The 19737-nt window shown below is 36.1% G+C and overlaps 1 protein-coding gene across 2 annotated transcripts in view; it reads right to left on the reverse strand.

Annotated features, from left to right (window-relative positions):
• Window positions 1-587: 587 nt before the first annotated feature.
• LOC123701647 overlaps window positions 588-19737 on the reverse strand; it is a 50930-nt gene continuing 31780 nt past the window's right edge. For both annotated transcript variants that reach the window (XM_045649133.1, XM_045649132.1), the window contains exons 3-24: window positions 19493-19687; window positions 18965-19132; window positions 17927-18077; window positions 16906-17062; window positions 15858-16007; window positions 15241-15419; window positions 14276-14368; window positions 13373-13501; window positions 12780-12885; window positions 12053-12215; window positions 11203-11411; window positions 10460-10718; window positions 8470-8648; window positions 7844-7920; window positions 7188-7736; window positions 6896-7013; window positions 6414-6543; window positions 6161-6233; window positions 5914-6050; window positions 5307-5507; window positions 4802-4936; window positions 588-4427 (exon numbers count right to left, since the gene is read on the reverse strand). In XM_045649133.1, the coding sequence (XP_045505089.1) occupies window positions 4198-4427; window positions 4802-4936; window positions 5307-5507; window positions 5914-6050; window positions 6161-6233; window positions 6414-6543; window positions 6896-7013; window positions 7188-7736; window positions 7844-7920; window positions 8470-8648; window positions 10460-10718; window positions 11203-11411; window positions 12053-12215; window positions 12780-12885; window positions 13373-13501; window positions 14276-14368; window positions 15241-15419; window positions 15858-16007; window positions 16906-17062; window positions 17927-18077; window positions 18965-19132; window positions 19493-19687 (3788 nt within the window). In that variant the 3' untranslated portion in view covers window positions 588-4197. The remainder of the gene's footprint in view (window positions 4428-4801; window positions 4937-5306; window positions 5508-5913; window positions 6051-6160; window positions 6234-6413; window positions 6544-6895; window positions 7014-7187; window positions 7737-7843; window positions 7921-8469; window positions 8649-10459; window positions 10719-11202; window positions 11412-12052; window positions 12216-12779; window positions 12886-13372; window positions 13502-14275; window positions 14369-15240; window positions 15420-15857; window positions 16008-16905; window positions 17063-17926; window positions 18078-18964; window positions 19133-19492; window positions 19688-19737) is intronic.

Raw genomic sequence — 19737 nt, forward strand, 5'->3', positions numbered from 1 at the left:
ATATTTATAAGAACATTTCGATATGATTTCTGTTCGGCAAATTCGATGTTACTTAATTGTAACTTGACTAGACTCGAACTAGTCCCAAATATATTGCTTCGTTAATGATCATATTTTTATCATATTATGAACTTTTAGGATTAATGAATATGGTGGCAATTTAATTTGGTTTTAAGGCATACAAAATAAATAAAACATTTAAAGAATAGAAAAAAACTATCACGAGGCGGGATTCGAACCCGCGTCTTTCTGGGTCGTCATTGAAATAATGTTTTATATTGGTTGAGAAAGTTGTTAATTATCTCAATACACGGCGCGGCGTGGAGTGTCCCTTGGACACATAAAACTGAGAGAATAGAATAAATTCGATTGCTCTGGGCACTGGCGGGATCAAGGATGGCTGAGTAAGGCGTCGCTCCGGAATGGCGGAAAGACGATCGATTTTTTTTCTATTCTTTCATAGTTTTAATGGTGGCATTTTTTGTATTTGCTTGTGCGAGCGATCTAAAACCTCTCTCGCGAGCAGATCAAAACAAAAATTAGCACCATCTACAGTTGGCAAGAGGGATGAAATAAAAAAACAATAACACAATTAACGATAATTTAATCTGGACATCAATAATTATGTATCTTTCCAGAGATAATAAATAATGGTAACAATTCATTTGATTACAATTCATACAGCAATTACGGGCCAACGAATCGACTCGTTAAAACTCTTACACATCTACAACCGGAATTATTTCCTAAAATATAAAGAATATCAGGTAGGTAGAACAGGGACCAGCCTGTTGACAACTACAACTAAAAATATTTAATACAGTATTAGAAAAGAGTAAAATGCGGAAGCGAGCGCTTCTCTCCGCAAGGTTAAGCGCATATTTTGTAATATATATGGACTAAGTTATAAGAAACGGGAAACCATAGACAAAATAGAGTTTATACATTTGTTCAATATTTTAACGAATTGTTGATGGGAATTGGTAATTTTAAAATTGTGCATGGGGGGACACTCAAGAAAAGCTAATCATATTATTTTGTTTCTTTTAAATAATTGCGTTAAAAGTATGCTTAATTAGTATGGATTTCCAAAACCTTTTAATTGGGTCACACAAAAGTTAATTAATTTCATTTGTATTAAATATTAACATTGTTTTCTTACACGATATTTTCGTAAGGAAAGTTTATTATTCAATTAGTTTAATATTAAGATTAGTAGATAGTTATATTACAGCTAGATATACATAGATAGATTGCTTTGGTCAAGTCGTAATTACAAATACATAGACGAAAACATTTAAAAAACAACGAGATTTATTCGCAAAAGTTATGCGGGTGTTTGTCAAGAGCTAAGCAAAGGTACGAGACGAATAATTACTAATTCCATAGGAGCATGAAAAAAAAAACCATACCACCTTCATAGTTTAAACACCAAACGAAATGACAAGGCTCTGTATGTGAAAAATGATTTTCTCGGTTTTCTGTTGAAGTGTTTCTTGAATTTTCTTTGCTCTCACGGAGCCAGAGACCTTTCCAACGAGTGTAAAACCGTGGAAATCGGTTCGTGCATTCAGGAGTTTATAGCGTTAGGAAGGAAAACCCGACTTATTTTATTTAATGTTTTCTATATTTATAAGTGGCTATATAATAAACTTGTACAGTTGTATGTTAAAAGCATATAGGTACTAGGTATTGTAACAGATTTTACTGTATCTTATTAAAAAAATAATTAGGTAATCTATAAAATATCTTAACAATTTTTTTTAATGGTAAAAAGGTTTAATAGTATCTAATCGGAAATTGTAATTCATGGAGCCTATGGAATTTTGTAATTATAGTATGCTAGATAAAGAATAAGGGCACTCTAGAAATAAGTTACAGTTATTAGCCAAATCGTAAGATAATTTTAATACCTACTAGTTAAGTATATTAAAATAAAAAAAACGCATGTTAACAAAAACATGTGATGTATTGAATATGACGATCCTTTGTGCATTAATTATTTTTAAAATCAAAACCTTGGGCAAATTGTTGGTAAAAAGTTTGAGATTCTCTGACAGAATAAAAAAACAACAAAAAAGTCTGCCATTTTTATAGGTTCGAATGTCATTTATATAATTGTAAACTATTGTAAATAATTATATCATTAATTAGAGGTAGCGCGCACGAGCAACTTTGTCTCCGCAACTATTTTGTCTCTCCCACCCATGGGCTAGTAAGAAAGTGCGCGCACGTAGCGACGCAACTCCCCATACAGTTGATGGGAGAGACAAAATAGTTGCGGAGATAATGTTGCTCGTGCTCGCTGGCTCTAATAACAAATAAATTCAATTTTAATATTATTTCCTTAAATTTGCTTTTTGTATGTCGTTAAACTAAGATGTGCGATCGCAATACGGTATAGATAATTAAAACCATTGATAGTGTTGCCACATTTAAAATTATTTGTCAGTGAATCTCAAAGTTTTCACTAAACAGACCAATGTGCACAAAAAATGTTAAAACACAGAAAATGTCTAATAACAGTTACATCTAAACATTAACATTACAAATAGAGGTTTTATTATAATTATTACTATATTAATGTAATTAATAAGCGTAATAGATCAAACATTAAGTTTTTTTTTTGGGCATTTTTTATTCTTATTCATAAGGGATACGTGGCAGTATAAACGCTGTCGTGAATAAAACAACATGGAGGTCACAAACAAAATTATAAATTATTTTTTTATAATTTCTACGCATTTTTGCGTAATATAAAAAATAAATATGAATATCTAATATGTATAATAAAATAGCTAAACGAACCTGCGTTACTTGAAAATAAATTGAGCAAACGTTTCATAACTATTTATGGCATTTTGAGAATTTGAACATAAAAAGAAATAATTCTGTCGTAAAAGGCTTGCAATATTTGTGCAAAATCAATTGAACATATTTGCCGTAGCCTTTTATAGTGAAACTTCTTTCGGCGCGTTGAGAGTAAAATTTCAAGGTCGCGTCATGGTAATACCATCATGTCATAGAGTAGGGCAACGTTTTTGGTAACTTTGAATTTTGCCAATGAATTTTCACTTCTTATACACACACGCTCTTTTTTTAATTACGAACACAAAAATAAATATATATAATATATGAATTCATATTCAACTCTACAGATTTTTGTCAAGGTCGAGATGCTCAACATATTTTGATTTTTTTTGTGATTTAACATTATGAAAACATAAATTTTATTGTAACTTTGCGAATGTCTTTTTTTATCTTTTTTGTAAATTTTTTCTTTTTACGACAGAATTTTAAAACAAACAAATGGCTGACTAGAGGTTATGTGGATATTCATGTTTGTAAGAGTTGTGCTTCGGTTTATTTATTCGAACAGTATAAAGAAATATTGTTAATTTTTAATCAATTAATAAACCTCTATCTCAATAAGCGAGAGTTTTGTTTTGGGTTAGATCGTAGCAAATGAATAATAAATTGAGGTAACAGTCGATTTGTCATATATATTTGAAAAAAAAAAAAATGTTTTTTTATAGCTGACCGATATGTTGTGTAGACTATTGTCAAATGATATTTCACGCATAAAGGTAGTTAGTGCGTTATCATCGAATTTTTACTATGATGTAATGTTGACAGTAATGATTTTACAAGTTACGTTTTAACTTGCATTATACATTTTTATTAATATTGTTAAGCTTCTGCAGCAGTTACAATTATAAAAAATAAGATTTTTTAATTGAAAAACATACACACAACTATTGAGATGATATAATTTACAATATTTCTTTATACCTACGTTGTTTGTGCCACAAGTATACAAATTTAAATAACATCAGTGACCTGCACCCAATACACAAATAAAATATAAAATGCATCTTTACCATGAATGAATAATTGAGGCTGATGTTGATGAGTTTATACGATTTTTCTTTGTTTTTTTATCGACGGTTTTTTTAAACAAATTAAAAAAAAAATTATTATTCTACATTCGTAGTGTAAGGGTATCAAAATATAAAAGAGTAACTGATTACAAAAAAAATGTTTTTACACTAACTGTTTATAACATTCACATTCATATTAGATCAGCAAAAAAAAACAAAAGTCATAAAAATCACGAAAAAAAATTATCAGCACAGCCTCAACCCCCATTCAATAGCCTCAGATTATTGCTAGATATCATAACTCGATCGCCAGCGATCATGTCTCTTTGACTTCAAACGTCTTCCCTTCATACTCTATGTGACCATAGACATCGTCATCGTACTCTAGATCGCGGCCATGTTTCACAGAGTCTATGGTCGGACCATAGAGTTTGACGCAGACTATTTCCTTATAGTTCTCCATGGCTAGAGCAAGAATGGACCCGCCTAGGAGGATCTCGCAGGAGGTAATGCGTTCTGGTGGTGTGTATACTGCTATTAGTTTACCTGAAATGCGGGTACTTGTTAATTTCATTTTTACAAAGATATACATATTTGAGTATGATGTATGGTGTGTTTATTTGTTTGTCATCTATTTTGATGTAATTATTTTTAAGTATATGATTATAAAAGAATAAGTGGAATCACTGAGTGCATAGTTTTGACTAAAATAAGGAGAAATCAATGTAAAAGTAGGAATACAGTGATTAACAAAAAAGATATGGGCGGATGTATATGTTATGTGCAGTGAATGTGTGTAATTGCCTAAATGTAAGTTTAAATTTATATGTATAGGTACTTGTGTACAGACCTCGGACATCGGTATACATCATATGCAAGTGTGTATACTGTATGTATATGTATGTATGTGTATATCTCACCAGCAGCCAAATCCCACAGTCGCACAGATAAATCAGTAGCAGATAGATCAGCTGAGAGTAACAATGCTCCCGAACGTCCGAGCCGTAACTGCGTAGCCGCGGATACGTGACCGCTTAGAGATAGACGGCAATTACCTGGGAAACAAATATCAAATTACTCGTAACTTATTAGAGTCCCAGATTGCAATTGGTAACTTCTTAAAGTCCCAGACTGTTACTAGTAACTTCTTAAAGTCCCAGACTGTTACTAGTAACTTCTTAAAGTCCCTGACTGTAACTAATAACTTCTTAAAGTCCCAGATTGCAACTAGTAACTTCTTTAAGTCCCAGATTGCAACTCGTAACTTCTTAAAGTCCCACATTCTAACCATTAACTGCTTAAAGTCCCAGACTGTAACTCGTAACTTCTTAAAGTCCCAGATTGTAACTAGTAACTTCTTAAAGTCCCAGATTGTAACTCGTAACTTCAAGTTCCAGATTGTAACTCGTACACTAAATAACTCACCAGTAACCAAATCCCAGACCAATATCCTGGTATCAGCGAGCGAGGACACCACACACCCATCCACTGAACTTATAGCAAGTGCCACAGTATCGCAACCTGGCTTCCATTTCTTGAATAAGGTCCCAGATTGTAAGTCGTACACTACTATGAAGTTTGGACTTGGCTCGTCTAGCTCACGGGATACTACGCATACGTATGAACCTGCAAAAATAATCAAGTTATCATCATAAGATTTTTTTGTATAAATATTTTAATCAACAAAATAATCATTGTTGAATAATTATATAACAGGAAATTGAAATAAAACAGTTAAGATTCAATGTACCATCACAAATTTTGAAATGATCCGCCCTAAGCTTTTGATAAAGTATGTATACGTTTATTCATGTAAATATTTGTCAAAATTAAATCTAAGTAGGCATTACAGAATTATGGTTTCGTTTGATATTTTATTATTGACATGTTAAAATTATTATGATAGATTTCAAATTAATACACAAAAACGTTTGGAGTGCCACAAGGATCTATTCTTGTTCCACTACACATCTTATTACATATTATTGACCAAACAGACATAGTTCTGATAAAAACATATTTTATTATTTACCTTCATACGTAATAGCCGCTTTAGACGTAACGAAATCATGATGCGGTATCCTAAGATCGTATAACAGTTTCCGAGATGTGAGCGACCATACTAACAACGGGAACGGCTTTTGTGTTTCATCTCCACACACCAAAACTCTAAAAAATATGAATTTTATATAAATGTTGGTCCTAGATATTATTATAACGGTTAAGTAAAATAGACAAAATCAAAAGAATTTCTTTTTTTTATATTATTTGGCAATTACCTTCCATCTCCTGATACCAACAATGAATTTAAAAATCTATCTTCACCAGCTTTGAACGTCGTCACACAATCACCTGTTAAAAGAAATGTTCAAAAAATTAAAAATGATCTACAATTTAAAAATAGTTACAATTGTTAAACATATCAAATAACAAATTCGCATGATTTTGAGTTTTGAAAGTAAGGATTTTTTTTAAGTTTCATATATTTAACTGTAGGTATCTTTAAAACTTTTTTATGTATTTACAACTTACCTGTTTCAATATTCATAAGATTCACATACATCCTATTCCTAGACAGAGCGACTAAATGCTTCGAGTCGTGTAGACCGTAGTACGGCATTTTTTGGTTCATCACACCTTTCAGTGCTACTACGAATTTACCCTGGAACATATGAATAATCGATGAAATATGAGCTTTTCTTTCTTCCGAAAAATGTTGGACACAGATCATAGTGGAGTTATTTACTTATTTAACACTTTAACTATATGAAATTAAATATGAAATTAAATATAAAACACAAAGGGCGGCCTTCTTCACTGTGCAGTGATCTCTACCAGACAACGACGGGGGAAAGGTAAAAAGCGAAATATATGAAACAACATAAAAACTTTTCTATGATTAGGCCCTTTTTCAATTCTCATCGGGATCATGCTATTTTATTGGTACATAATAAAATAAAACATTCTAAGAAGACATCTAAATAGACCAATTTTGTAAAGTAAATAAAACTTACCTGGTCTAAATCATACACTCTCAGTTCACGTCTGCACAAGACAACGCACCGGTACTCGTCTATTGGCACTAAGTTTATAGGATGCGTCACTCCTACTATCTTTCGTACTAACTTACACCTGCAAATAATATTTTTATCGTAACAGTGATTTCAATTGTCAGAACTAGACAAAATTTAAATGGGACCAAACGGAATGGACCAGCTTTCAAATAAAATTTTATTGAATTTGAATTATCATAATCGGTTCACCCAGATGAAAATTCTGAGGTAACAAACCCAAAAAGAACAATACCTTGTAACATCCCAAACGCAAATTTCCTCCCTCTCCGTAGAAACAGTAGCAATAAATTTGCCCCTAGTATCAAATCTAACAATCAAATCGTACGGCTTAGTATCAAAACCCTCGACCATAGAGAAATCACGCTTTTCTCTATTCTCCATGATTTTCCAGAAATCATCGTTCATTGGATAAAACGTAGGTACGGGTGGGTCGAAAATCTGCCTCATCCATTCCCGAACTATATCACTGTGGATGTCTATGCCTTCTCTTTGACGCCGCTCTATGGTAGCTCGGAGGAGGCCGTAGAATTGTCTATGGTCGTAGTCTAGCGCGTACGAGTGCGTTTCGAAGACTTCCTTGAGTATTTCAAGGTGTTCGGGTAAAGGGTCGATATGTACAAGGCCTATGTCTTCTAAAAAATGTCCGCAGTCTGTGGCCGCTAGTTTGTCGTGGACCCAGTCTAGTTTTGTGAAATATGGCTTGTTTGCGAATGCCTCTGGATCTTCTTTTAGTAAATGATAGTGTTGGAATGGAAGCTCGTCTAGTTTTCTTGTGTTGTAGCTGAAAAATAATTACTCTGTATAAAAAGATGAAATTTTGAAAAATGCATAGAAGATGACGTTAAATTTGAATCTAACTCAAATAAAAGTTATGTTTTATTTGCTTACCATTCATCAGAGAATTTGTTTTCTTGCGAAATAAGACGTCCAGACATTTTGGGATCATTGTCGTTGTACCAAACTCCCTGCAAATATAAAAAATAAGATCAATATTTTTTCTTTCCTCATGAGTATTTTCCTCCGTCTGATATTTCCGTCTGGTATTTGTATGTAAATATAAGTAGTATAAAATTTATGTCCTCTGTTCAAAGCGCTACTTGCGGCCGTAGCAACGCGCAACATGTGACCGTAGCACCGGACAACATGTGGCCGTAGCAACGCGCAACATGTGGCCGTAGCAACGCGCAACATGTGGCCGTAGCACCGGACAACATGTGGCCGTAGCAACGCGCAACATGTGGCCGTAGCAAAGCACAACATGTGGCCGTAGCACCGGACAACATGTGGCCGTAGCACCGGACAACATGTGGCCGTAGCAACGCGCAACATGTGGCCGTAGCAACGCAAAACATGTGGCCGTAGTAACGCGCCACTTGCGGCCGTAGCAACGTTCCACTCGCAGCCATAGCAGTGCGCTACTTGCTGGTCTCCATAGCAACGCGCCTGGCGTCCCTAGCAACGCGCCTGGCGTCCCTAGCAACGCGCCTGGCGTCCCTAGCAACACCCGCACCCACCTCGTAGTACTCGGCCAGCGTGCGGCGCGCCTGGTGCCCGTCGCTCAGGTAGCGCTCGGCGGCCGCGGCGGCCAGCGCGGCGTCCCGCCAGCGAGCGGCCCCACGTGCGTCCCAGCGTAACCATGGGGCTAGTAACGCGCTCACTTGCGGCCAGAGCAACGCAGCGGGAGCCCATGGTACTGTAATACGTTATTTTGTACTATAGTACACACTAATACATAGTACTATATGCAGCGAGATTGTCGAAACATAAGATCAATTCCGTTCAATCAAAATGCAAAATCACGCTCAAATAAAACAGATAACAAAACGACCTCAAAATGCAAAATTTCTCTCAAATCGAGCAAATAATATTATACAACATATCCCAGAATCACTGTACTAAGCAAAAAGGGACCTACAGTTTAACATACGGTGAGTACGTAAAAAATTCCAGACATATTTTTTTATATTATAAGTTCTTAAAACTCTATGTTTTCACCCCTAACTACGCACCACCCATAAATAAAATAAAATTACTAGCCGACAACCCTGCCCACCCGCATAGACGCTAACATTTAAGGTTATATTTTCATAGACATAATGACCTCATTCGTAGTATAGTATATGCCAACTGTGCGAAGCGGATGAAAACAGAATTAAAAAAAAATTGACCTCATTCTGTTTTTTTACGTAATCAGTGTTTGCAAAACTATAAGTCAGCTTTCAGCTTAGTACACCGACAGGGGCCACCCTGTATAACGTGACGACAGAATCGTTATTTCGATTGCACGTAGGTATTCCAAATTGGTTGGTGGAATGGTGGCTAACACCACAATGTAATAGACTGACATTACTGCACATTCACAATACCTAATCGTAAAAACAATTTCGTGACCTTTTAAAACATCTAATTAAGTAATGTTATTTTAACAATTTTTAGGGCCGATTTTTCAATGCCCAGATAAACAGTCTAATAACTACCCCTCGAATAGATTTATTCAATTGCTTATCTAACTCATAACGGCTCGCCTATTTTTCAATCGTGATTTATTTGATGAATAACTATCTGACCAAATATTTCCATATTGGCAGCTCTGCTCTTGGAGTGGCGAAACAAACATATTAAATTAGTCAGGTTAGAGCGGGATAGAGTCAACTTGCAATATGTCAACAACCGTCATTATGACTCACGTCAGGAGTGCATTTTAAGTTTATCTTGTGTTCTATGATTGTTGATTATTGTTTTGATTCGAGTAAAGAGTTTTGATTAAATTTGTGTTAAAATTTATATATTTTACGATGAAAACGACATAAAGGCAGCGTCCGGCAAATTTTCAATGGCATGATCATCAGTAGGTACTATCAAAAACATAAATTTCAATATGATTTTAATTGATAATTATTTTATAGAAAGAGGCTTTATTGTAAAAATTCTACGCTCTATGTTATTACATACGAAAATATCCCAAATTTGACGCGTCAGTTGTCAACTCAAACGTCTAATCGTCGAATAGCACGCTATCTGGCCGTTGGAGCAGCAGATAGATTTATTCCTCAAATAACGTAGTTATTCGATAGATACGTCCTATTCGTCTATTGAAAAATTGAATATTTTGTTACCTGAAGAATAAAGTCTATCTAGCTGTTTATCTGGGCATTGAAAAATCGGCCCTAAAATAACATTACTTAATTAGATGTTTTAAAAGGTCGGTTAACGTTTTTCGGTTAACTTTTGACTATGTACCCATATGTAAAACGCAAGTATTTTACCTGTATAGATATTAATACTTAGGTGTGATGCACAGTTGAAAACACAAAAGTGAATTTGATCAAATAATACCGCCGTAAATATTTAAAAATATAAAAATATGGTAACAATTCACACTATTATTATATGGGCATCCCCCTAGGATCTATCTTAGGTCCTTTGCTTCTTAATACATAAAAAAGTAATGAATCTAAAAATAAACAAATTATAACCACTTAAATAGCAAAAAAAGGTACTCACAATATGTCTCTTCGCTCCTAAACAGGTCATCATGAGCTAACATATCCAGGATTTCCGTATCATCCAAGCCCCGTCTAGACGCAGTTAGTAAAGACAAACAGGCTTTAACCTTCTCAGCGCCTAATGCTGCTTCAGTTGCAATGAGAATTTGTTCCAATTGAGCTTCTAATTCATCGCATATAACTAATTCGGGTGTGGTTTCTGGCTCTGACTGTTCTGTGAATGTTTCCGCTGATAGTGATATCTGCCATGCTAAGATCTAGAAATAATAGTGATGGTTAAGTTACGCAATCATTATTAATTTAATCGCGATAGACTCGAAGAATAAATTAAGCAAATAACAAAAAAAATACACAAATATTTATTCATCTTTTTAACACTACCTTATAGCCCATCCATTTTTATTTTGACATTTAACTTAAATTTACTGAAAATGAGAAATTTTTCATGAATAGAATAAAATCAATCACGAGGTGGGATTCGCACCCGAGTCTTTCACCTGAAAGTCTTTCTTTATAAATTTCATTTTTATTCAATTTTATAGATATCCATCTTCTACACTATCCTCACCTTGCAGTATAACGGCAGAGTACACTTTTGTACTGCCTTCACGGCAGCCTCTGGCGGTGAAGCAGCACCAGTCTTGCTTTACGTCGCTGCACATGCTGTGAGTACTGCTTTACTTTCTTCCTTCTACTATTTAAGCAACTACCCTCTATTTTCCTACTACCAACTAGCCTCACCTTACAGTACAGTGGTAGAGTACACTTTTGTACTGCCTTCACAGCAGCCTCTGGTGGTGAAGCAGCACCAGTCTTACTATACGTGGCTGCACATGCTGTTAGTACTGCTTTAGCTTCTTCCGCACCAACAGGCGGCGCTCGTACTACTTTCGGCCCGTCTTCAGACGATAATACTGCCATTATTGCCGAACTTGATGGCTCGTCTTTTTCTGTTAAGATAATAGGATAGGTTTATAACGTTTAACAGATTTTTTAATTTATTTCATTAATCAATTATCGTGACACAATCATTGATACACAATACAGTACACATACTTAATTACCGTGACAAATTTTCAATAACTGTAATACACCAACTCATTGACCGCGACACGAATTCAATGATCATGATACACTCAGTGACCATGGCCCACTTCAGTGACCACGACCCACTTCAGTGACCACAACCCACTTCAGTGACCGCAACTCACTTCAGTGACCACGACCCACTTCAGTGACCACAACTCACTTCAGTGACCACGACCCACTTCAGTGACCACGACCCACTCCAGTGACCACGACCCACTTCAGTGACCACGACCCACTCCAGTGACCACAACCCACTTCAGTGACCACGACCCACTTCAGTGACCACGACCCACTTCAGTGACCACGACCCACTTCAGTGACCACGACCCACTTCAGTGACCACGACTCACTTCAGTGACCACGACCCACTTCAGTGACCACGACCCACTTCAGTGACCACAACTCACTTCAGTGACCACGACCCACTTCAGTGACCACGACCCACTTCAGTGACCACGACCCACTTCAGTGACCACGACCCACTTCAGTGACCACAACTCACCCTCGGTGACCGTGACGATCATCTTCACGCCGCTGGGCAAGCGCTCCGGCAGCCAGCGCACTCCGCGCAGCGCGTCCGCTCCGCCCACGCACACCAGCACCGCCCGGGTGCGGGATAGTGCGTCTAGCAGCCGGTGTAGTGTTATTGAGAGGGATCCCGCCTCCTTAATAACAAAAAAATAAAAAATCAAAGATCCAGTGAGCTGAGCACACGTGTCAGAAGTGAAACTTCTTTGGCAAAATTCAAAATTCAAAATCGTCGCCTTAATTCATGACGTGACACTATTGCCGTGGCGCTATTTAGAAATTTTACTCTGAACGTGCCTAAAGTAGATTCACTGCAATGACGTCAAATATTAAAGATCCAAAGAACAAGAGCCACCTTTAGTTTTACAATTCCAAGGTAACCTAAACGATTTGTACGGATACAAAATCTACACAATAAAGATGTACGAGCAAAGTCGTACAGTTTATACTTCGAGCATTTCCCCATAATACGCTAAATTACGCTAATTATTAAATACGCTAAAGCATTACAGCTAACCCGACCCTTTACATTTTGACATTTGACAAGTAGAAATTTTTAATTGATCCTTCAAGCCGGATCTGAACCAGAATATCTATAATATAATGAATATAATAACTATTTTTATAGAATTCACATTTCTAACACTAATTAAGATTAAATTTATATAGACTGTCTTAGATAAGATTGTTATTAAGCTTACATTTTTGCCCCGATACACGGTGCCAGTATGCAGAACATGCAGCTGATCAACTATAGACTTCAACAGCTGATGGGAAGTGCTAGATTGCGATGTGAGACCGACGAACCTACAAAAAGAATATAGGTATGTGAAAAAAAATTGGCATTAATTTTTTTTCCACCATTTACTTTACTTATATATTAACGTTACTTTAAAATGTATTAATGATTGCTTGATGTCCATTTTTATTTATTTCGTTTTGAAATATCAATTATTGTAAGCAGTTTTAGAACAGATTTAAAACATGAAATTCAATAACTAAATATTCATCCTATAGCATCAAGCAAGCATTCATTTGAAATCTACCCTCATTTATTTAAAATTTCAAAATTCACAAAATTACCCTATTGTTGTATAACATTTTTTTTAAATCTCATTTACCAACAATTTTTCATAATTCTCAAAGGACTTAAACCTAAGTGTACAGCATCAATATACCTATAAAATCTACCCTCATTTATTCAACATTTTATATCACAAACTAACTCTATAAAATCATCAATAATCTTTTAAAATCTACCCTTATTTATTTAAATTTGTCACAATCATCTTACCGAACAACCAGCGTCAGATCGTCCAACCAAGTGTGCGCAAGCGCAGCCGCTCTTGCCAATAAAGTTGCCTTTCCACAACCGGTACCTCCTATAACCACTAGAGGGACTTTACTGTCGCTTTGGACGTAGCTGAAAATCAAAGTATAAATAATTAATACCGTCATTATATCAATTTTCCAGAAAAATTAAAGTATCCAGAAATTTTTGTTCCTAATCGCGCGTTGCGAAAGGGGGCTAGACGGGAAAAATGAAGACAAAAAGTTGTAGCGACATTTTTTGCTATAGTTGTAAGCCGTGCGGCCGTGTGCTTTTGTTTCTCTGTCTCTCTCTCTCATAGAAAGCAAGTCAATTATTTTAGTAACCTCGTTCCATCCGGGTGTCCCTTGACATCTGTCAAGTTTTTTTTATAAAATAGTCTAGGTAAACAATCCACAATCTATATGAATCATTGGTAGTTTCAAAAATATAATCTTCTATTCACGAGTACTTGTAAATATTAAGCACTAAAAAATCATCATAAAAAAGGTAAGTTTAAGCTTGACATACGAAAATCATCTATACATATAATAAATCTCTAGAAGGGTCAATTCTGTACAATTGAAAAAATAAATAGCAGGAGGTGTTACTGGATCGATACCAAGCCCAAATATGTGTTTAAAAAAATTTTTGTCTGTTTCTCTGTCTGTATGTTCAGGCATCACGTGAAAACTAACGGTTCGATTTCGATGAAACTTGGTATAAATATACCTTATTATCCTGGGCATAAAATAGGATACTTTTTATCCCGGAAAAATACGTAGAAAAAAAATAAACCTTAATTTTTCCGCGCGGACGGAGTCGCGGGCGGAAGCTAGTTAACAATAAAAATAAGAATTCATTTGTGATGCAAGGATAGTAACTTACGTTTTCAGCTCGTTCAAAGTAATTTCTCTGTTCGATGTGCATTGTGTTGCTTTCTGACAGAATAATAAATGTTCCGATATCTCCTCGAATAAACTGAAATAAAAATTTATAAAATATATATACATTTGATTAACTTATCTGGTGTTTTAAACATATGCAGTGGATTCATTTAAATAACTAAACAACTTACCTAACACAACTAATCCCTTTACTCAAAATAACTACCCACTTTACCTTACACAACTAATCAGTTTACTCAACACAACTATCACTTTACTCACCACAACTAACCACTATGCAATACAACTAACCAATTTATTCAACAAAATCATCAACTTAACACAACACAACCATCGACGTTACTCAACACAACTAACCAATTTATTCAACAAAACCATCAACTTAACACAACACAAGCATCGACTTTACTCAACACAACTAACCAATTTATTCAACAAAACCATCAACTTAACACAACTTGCATCGACTTTACTCAACACAACTAACCAATTTATTCAACAAAACCATCAACTTAACACAACACAAGCATCGACTTTACTCAACACAACTAACCAATTTATTCAACAAAACCATCAACTTAACACAACACAAGCATCGACTTTACTCAACACAACTAACCAATTTATTCAACAAAATCATCAACTTAACACAACACAACCATCGACGTTACTCAACACAACTAACCAATTTATTCAACAAAACCATCAACTTAACACAACACAAGCATCGACTTTACTCAACACAACTAACCAATTTATTCAACAAAACCATCAACTTAACACAACACAACCATTTCTAGATCTTTCATACAACACATTAAGTAACTTTAACTAACTTCGTCGAGGATATTTTATTTATACCTACTTTATTGCACTTTTAATATAGATAGAAACAAAAATATACAACAGTTATCGCTTTAGAGAGATAGTTTTTTCCCCACTTACCTAGCCGGTATCCCACAATACCCGGCAGGCCCGTCCCCATCAGCCACAAGCGCGTCGAGCAGTGCGTCGAGCCGCTCGCCGAGCGCGGCTCGAACACCAGCGGTATACTCTTCGTCGCCAGCTGTATGTGCTCGACCGCGCACGCTTGCTCGGATTACGTTGCGTTCGCTTAGGTATAGCTGTAATTTAGTTTAGATGCTTATATTTGTTGTACTATGAAGCACTAATAGAAATGATTTCAATTCTAATAGACCATTTTGTGACGTCATAGATGTTATTTCAACGACTTAATAAACTAAGTTAGGCAATGACGTTTAATTTTGATTTCATGTAAGAGTTGGGCAAAATAAAATAAAAAGTTATTTATACATATTATAATAGTTTAGTTATAAACCGTTAGATCGTATTTTTCAACTGAAGCTAAATCCATTTCACTAATCATTATGAAGCACAGAAGTACTACGAGATCTCATCTGTAGTTACACGTGTTATGAGATCTTACACAAAGCTACGCGTGCTACGAGATGTAACATAAAGCTACACGTGTTACGAAAATTCTCTCAAGAATACGTAGATTCGTCATCCGACAACAATTTTTCTAAAAATTTAAACAGAACCTTCAAATCCCGCTGCAAGTTAGCCAGTCGTCGCTGCAGTTCTCTCAGCTGCTCATCAGAGCCTTGCGGAGCGTCAGCTACTCCAGACCGACACACCCACACACAGCGGCGAGCTGTTTCGGAGCTCATCAGCACTGTGTGTTGTACTTCCTGGAAATTATACGGCTTATTATTTATGGGATTTCGATGTGTTTTTTTGCATTTTCTTTATGAGTAAAGCGCGACATGCCGCTCAATTTTATTTTTTTATTTTTTTATTTTATTTTTATTTTATTTTATTTGCAACACAAACACATATAACAATAATATAGGTACAATACTTATTTAACTTTATAAACCTTAATGACTAATTGTTATTGCAATAACATGTGTTGACTACTAGACTATAAATAATTACAATCGCTTACACATAAACAAAGAGTAATCAATATAGGTACTAATTAACAGATAATAGGTAATTTAAAAAGGGAAATGGTATAAATACTACTAGAGACAAATTTCGACACACACATCATTCGACATTTTTTTTTGAGTTTTATTGTTTTTTCTTTACACTGTATGACATAAAAATACATTTTTGTAGTGAAACTTCTCTAGGCACGTTGAGGATAAAATTTCAAATTATTTTTGAATCTTGTCGAAGAAGTTTCACTTCTGACAAGTCTGCTCGGCACACACGCTTTTTTACATAAAAGGCTTGACATATAAATTTGAAATGAAATGAAATCATTTCATTTCATTTCATGAATGAAATTTCACTACTATTTTTTTGTTTTCATGTTTTAACTCGTCACTCGGCAGGGCAAATGTTGTGCTGGGCATATGCCCATATTAGTCGCTTGCCGGACGAACTGTGCCAAAGTACCGACATTGTGGGGCCCCGACACAGCTCCGGCGAAGAACTGATGGCGGGACGAACTGGACCAATTTAATAGAGACTGGTCTACAATAGCACAAGATCGTGATTCATGGAAGCGCTTTGGGGGAAGCCTTTGCCCAGCAGTGGGACACAACAGGCTAATACAATACAAAGTTGTCTCCGCGTTACCTGCTCCAGCACGGTGGTGAGGTACGCGTCGCACGCCTCCTGCGGCAGCGTGCGCACGAGCACGTTGAGCGCGCGCGCCATCTCGCGGCGCCAGCGGGCCGGCGCGCCGCGCACCAGCCGGTAGCACGGCGGCGTCGTGCTGCTGTCTAGCGTGTACCTAACGTCATATCACGTATCATAACATCTTATCCTTCTAATATTATATGTTATGCGAAAGTTTGTGATGATGGATGTGTATGTGTATATTTGTTACTTTTTCACGCAAATACTACTGAACCGATTACAATTAAATTTAGCACACATATAGAGGGAACTTGGATTAACACATAGTATAGGTTTATTCCCGGAAATCCCACGGGAACTGAAACTATGCGGGTTGTTCTTTGAAAACGCGGGTGAAGCCGAAGGCGCAAAGCTAGTATTTACATATTACAACGATGTCAGATCTATGATGACGCAGAAGTACAGAAGAGGCAAACACTGCTGCCGCTTCATCTTTTTTACTGTTTGACCAGGGGCCTTAGACAAAGTAACAATTACAAAACGATAACGAAGTTAGAAATCGCAAAAATGTATGGGATTGACATACGCCGCGTTAGATCACGTGGTCTATCTATGTCAATCCCATACATTTTTGCGATTTCTAACTTCGTTATCGTTTTGTAATTGTTACTTTGTCTAAGGCCCCTGCTACGAGATCTTGCATAAGGCTACACGTGCTACGAGATCGTCAATTTTTTCTCTATAATTCTTTTTATTTCCTTCATTTAAACACTGTTAAATTGCTCTAAAGTTAACCGGGTTCGTCAATACTCATGAAAACCCAGACAAAACGAAAAATTCGAGTTAGTTTTAAGACTTTTATTATTTTCTTTAAATTTAATAACTAATTAATTTTTTACGCTTCTACGAATTTCTATTTACAGTTTATTTCACTACAAACAATTTCGTAATTAAGACTTCCAAAAATAACACCACAGTTTAAAGTAAATACAATAAGAACATGAAATCTAAAACTCACCATTTATTCAATAAGCTCCTATCATTTTCATCATCAGCGGCCTCCAATGCTGCCTTGAAGTCCGCACATTCCAATGTATGAGGTAGCAATGGAGTTCCGAGATTAGAGTTCAAAAACAACACTGGTACTACTGCACCTAGTTCTGATTGACCTGAAAAATATAGTTTAATTTTTTGTTGACATATCTTCTTATATCTAATCTTCTTCTAATATATAAAAATCAATGCCACTTTTCGTTGTAATTCCATAACTCGAGAACGGCTGAACCGATTTCGATAATTCTTTTTTTATTATATTCCTTGAAGTACGAGGATGGTTCTTATGTAGAGAAAACGTTAATATGTACCACGGGCGAAGCCGGGGCGGACCGCTAGTTATATATAAAAATGAATTCCAAAATGTGTTGGTAAGCGCATAACTTGAGAACGGCTGAACCGATTTCGATAATTCTTTTTTTATTATATTTCTTGAAGTACGAGGATGGATCTTATGTAGAGAAAACGTAAACATGTACCACGGGCGAAGCCGGGGCGGACCGCTAGTTACAAATAGAGAAACATTCAATTTTACATATTATAATTTATAATGTATGAAAATATATAAAAATTACAACGAATATTACATTTTCTACACGTGCTACGAGATCTCACCTCTAGTTACACGTGCTATGAGATCTTACATAAAGCTACGCGTGTTAAGAGATGTAACATAAAGGTCCAAGTGCTACGAAATATTACATAAAGCTACACGCGCTACGATACTTTCTATTAAGCTACACATACTACGAGATTTTCTATTAAGCTACACGTGCTACGAGATTTTATATTAAGGTACACGTACTACGAGATTTTCTATTAAGCTACACTGCTACGAGATTTTCTATTACGTTACACGTGCTACGAGATTTTCTATTAAGCTACACGTTCTACGATATTTTCTATTAAGCTAGACGTGCTACGAGATTTTCTATTAAGCTAGACGTGCTACGCTATTTTCCATAAAGCTACATGTGCTACGAGCAGCCCTTATCCAACTTACGTGCAAGTTCCGATATACAGAGCACAGGAAAGCGATGATCCCGCTGTTGTTCGAGCGGTGATCGCCAGTGCAGATCCGCAACGTGCACGCGCCAGCCGCGCTTGCGTGCGCGCAGGCGGAGCCGCGCTGCTACGCCACAGTGCAACGCGCCCTTTTCTGCGCAACAATCTGGGGAAAATGCATAATTGACAAGTTAGATCTTTATTGTTATTTTATGTGATAATCTCGCAGATTTACAAGTATAATCAACAATAGAAATCACTGTTACAATATTTTTAATTTATCGATTTTGGTCGTTAGTGATTACTTTATACTACGACATCTTTCAGGAGAAAAAATTACTCCGTTTCTGTGATATTTACCAATTTATAATATGAGGATAATTATATGAGCAGTATTCAATACAACGCATATTTTACAAAAACTACATTTTTTACTTTTGTAGACCATTATAATAACTATATTTTTGTTTTATGGAAAGCTAAAACATGGTTTGATGGTTCTGCAAAATTACAGTTGTCCACTCACCCTGCGAATCCGCCGCACACACATATATCAGCATGGCCCTCCGCTTCCTGGCTCGCTGGCCATTGCTCTTGCCCAGCAGGTATGCCCTATGCTCCTCCGAGAGAGCCGACACATTCGCCGGCATAGGAGGGCCCACACCTACCACCTCCTCGCGTGGTGACGCACATGCTTGCGGTGATGATAGCGAGATGGAATCTGAAATGTAGTATGGATTATTGATAAAATGTATAGGATTACGCGAACAT

The sequence above is a fragment of the Colias croceus genome, chromosome 22 (genome assembly GCF_905220415.1).
Source record: "Colias croceus chromosome 22, ilColCroc2.1".
Taxonomy (NCBI): domain Eukaryota; kingdom Metazoa; phylum Arthropoda; class Insecta; order Lepidoptera; family Pieridae; genus Colias; species Colias croceus.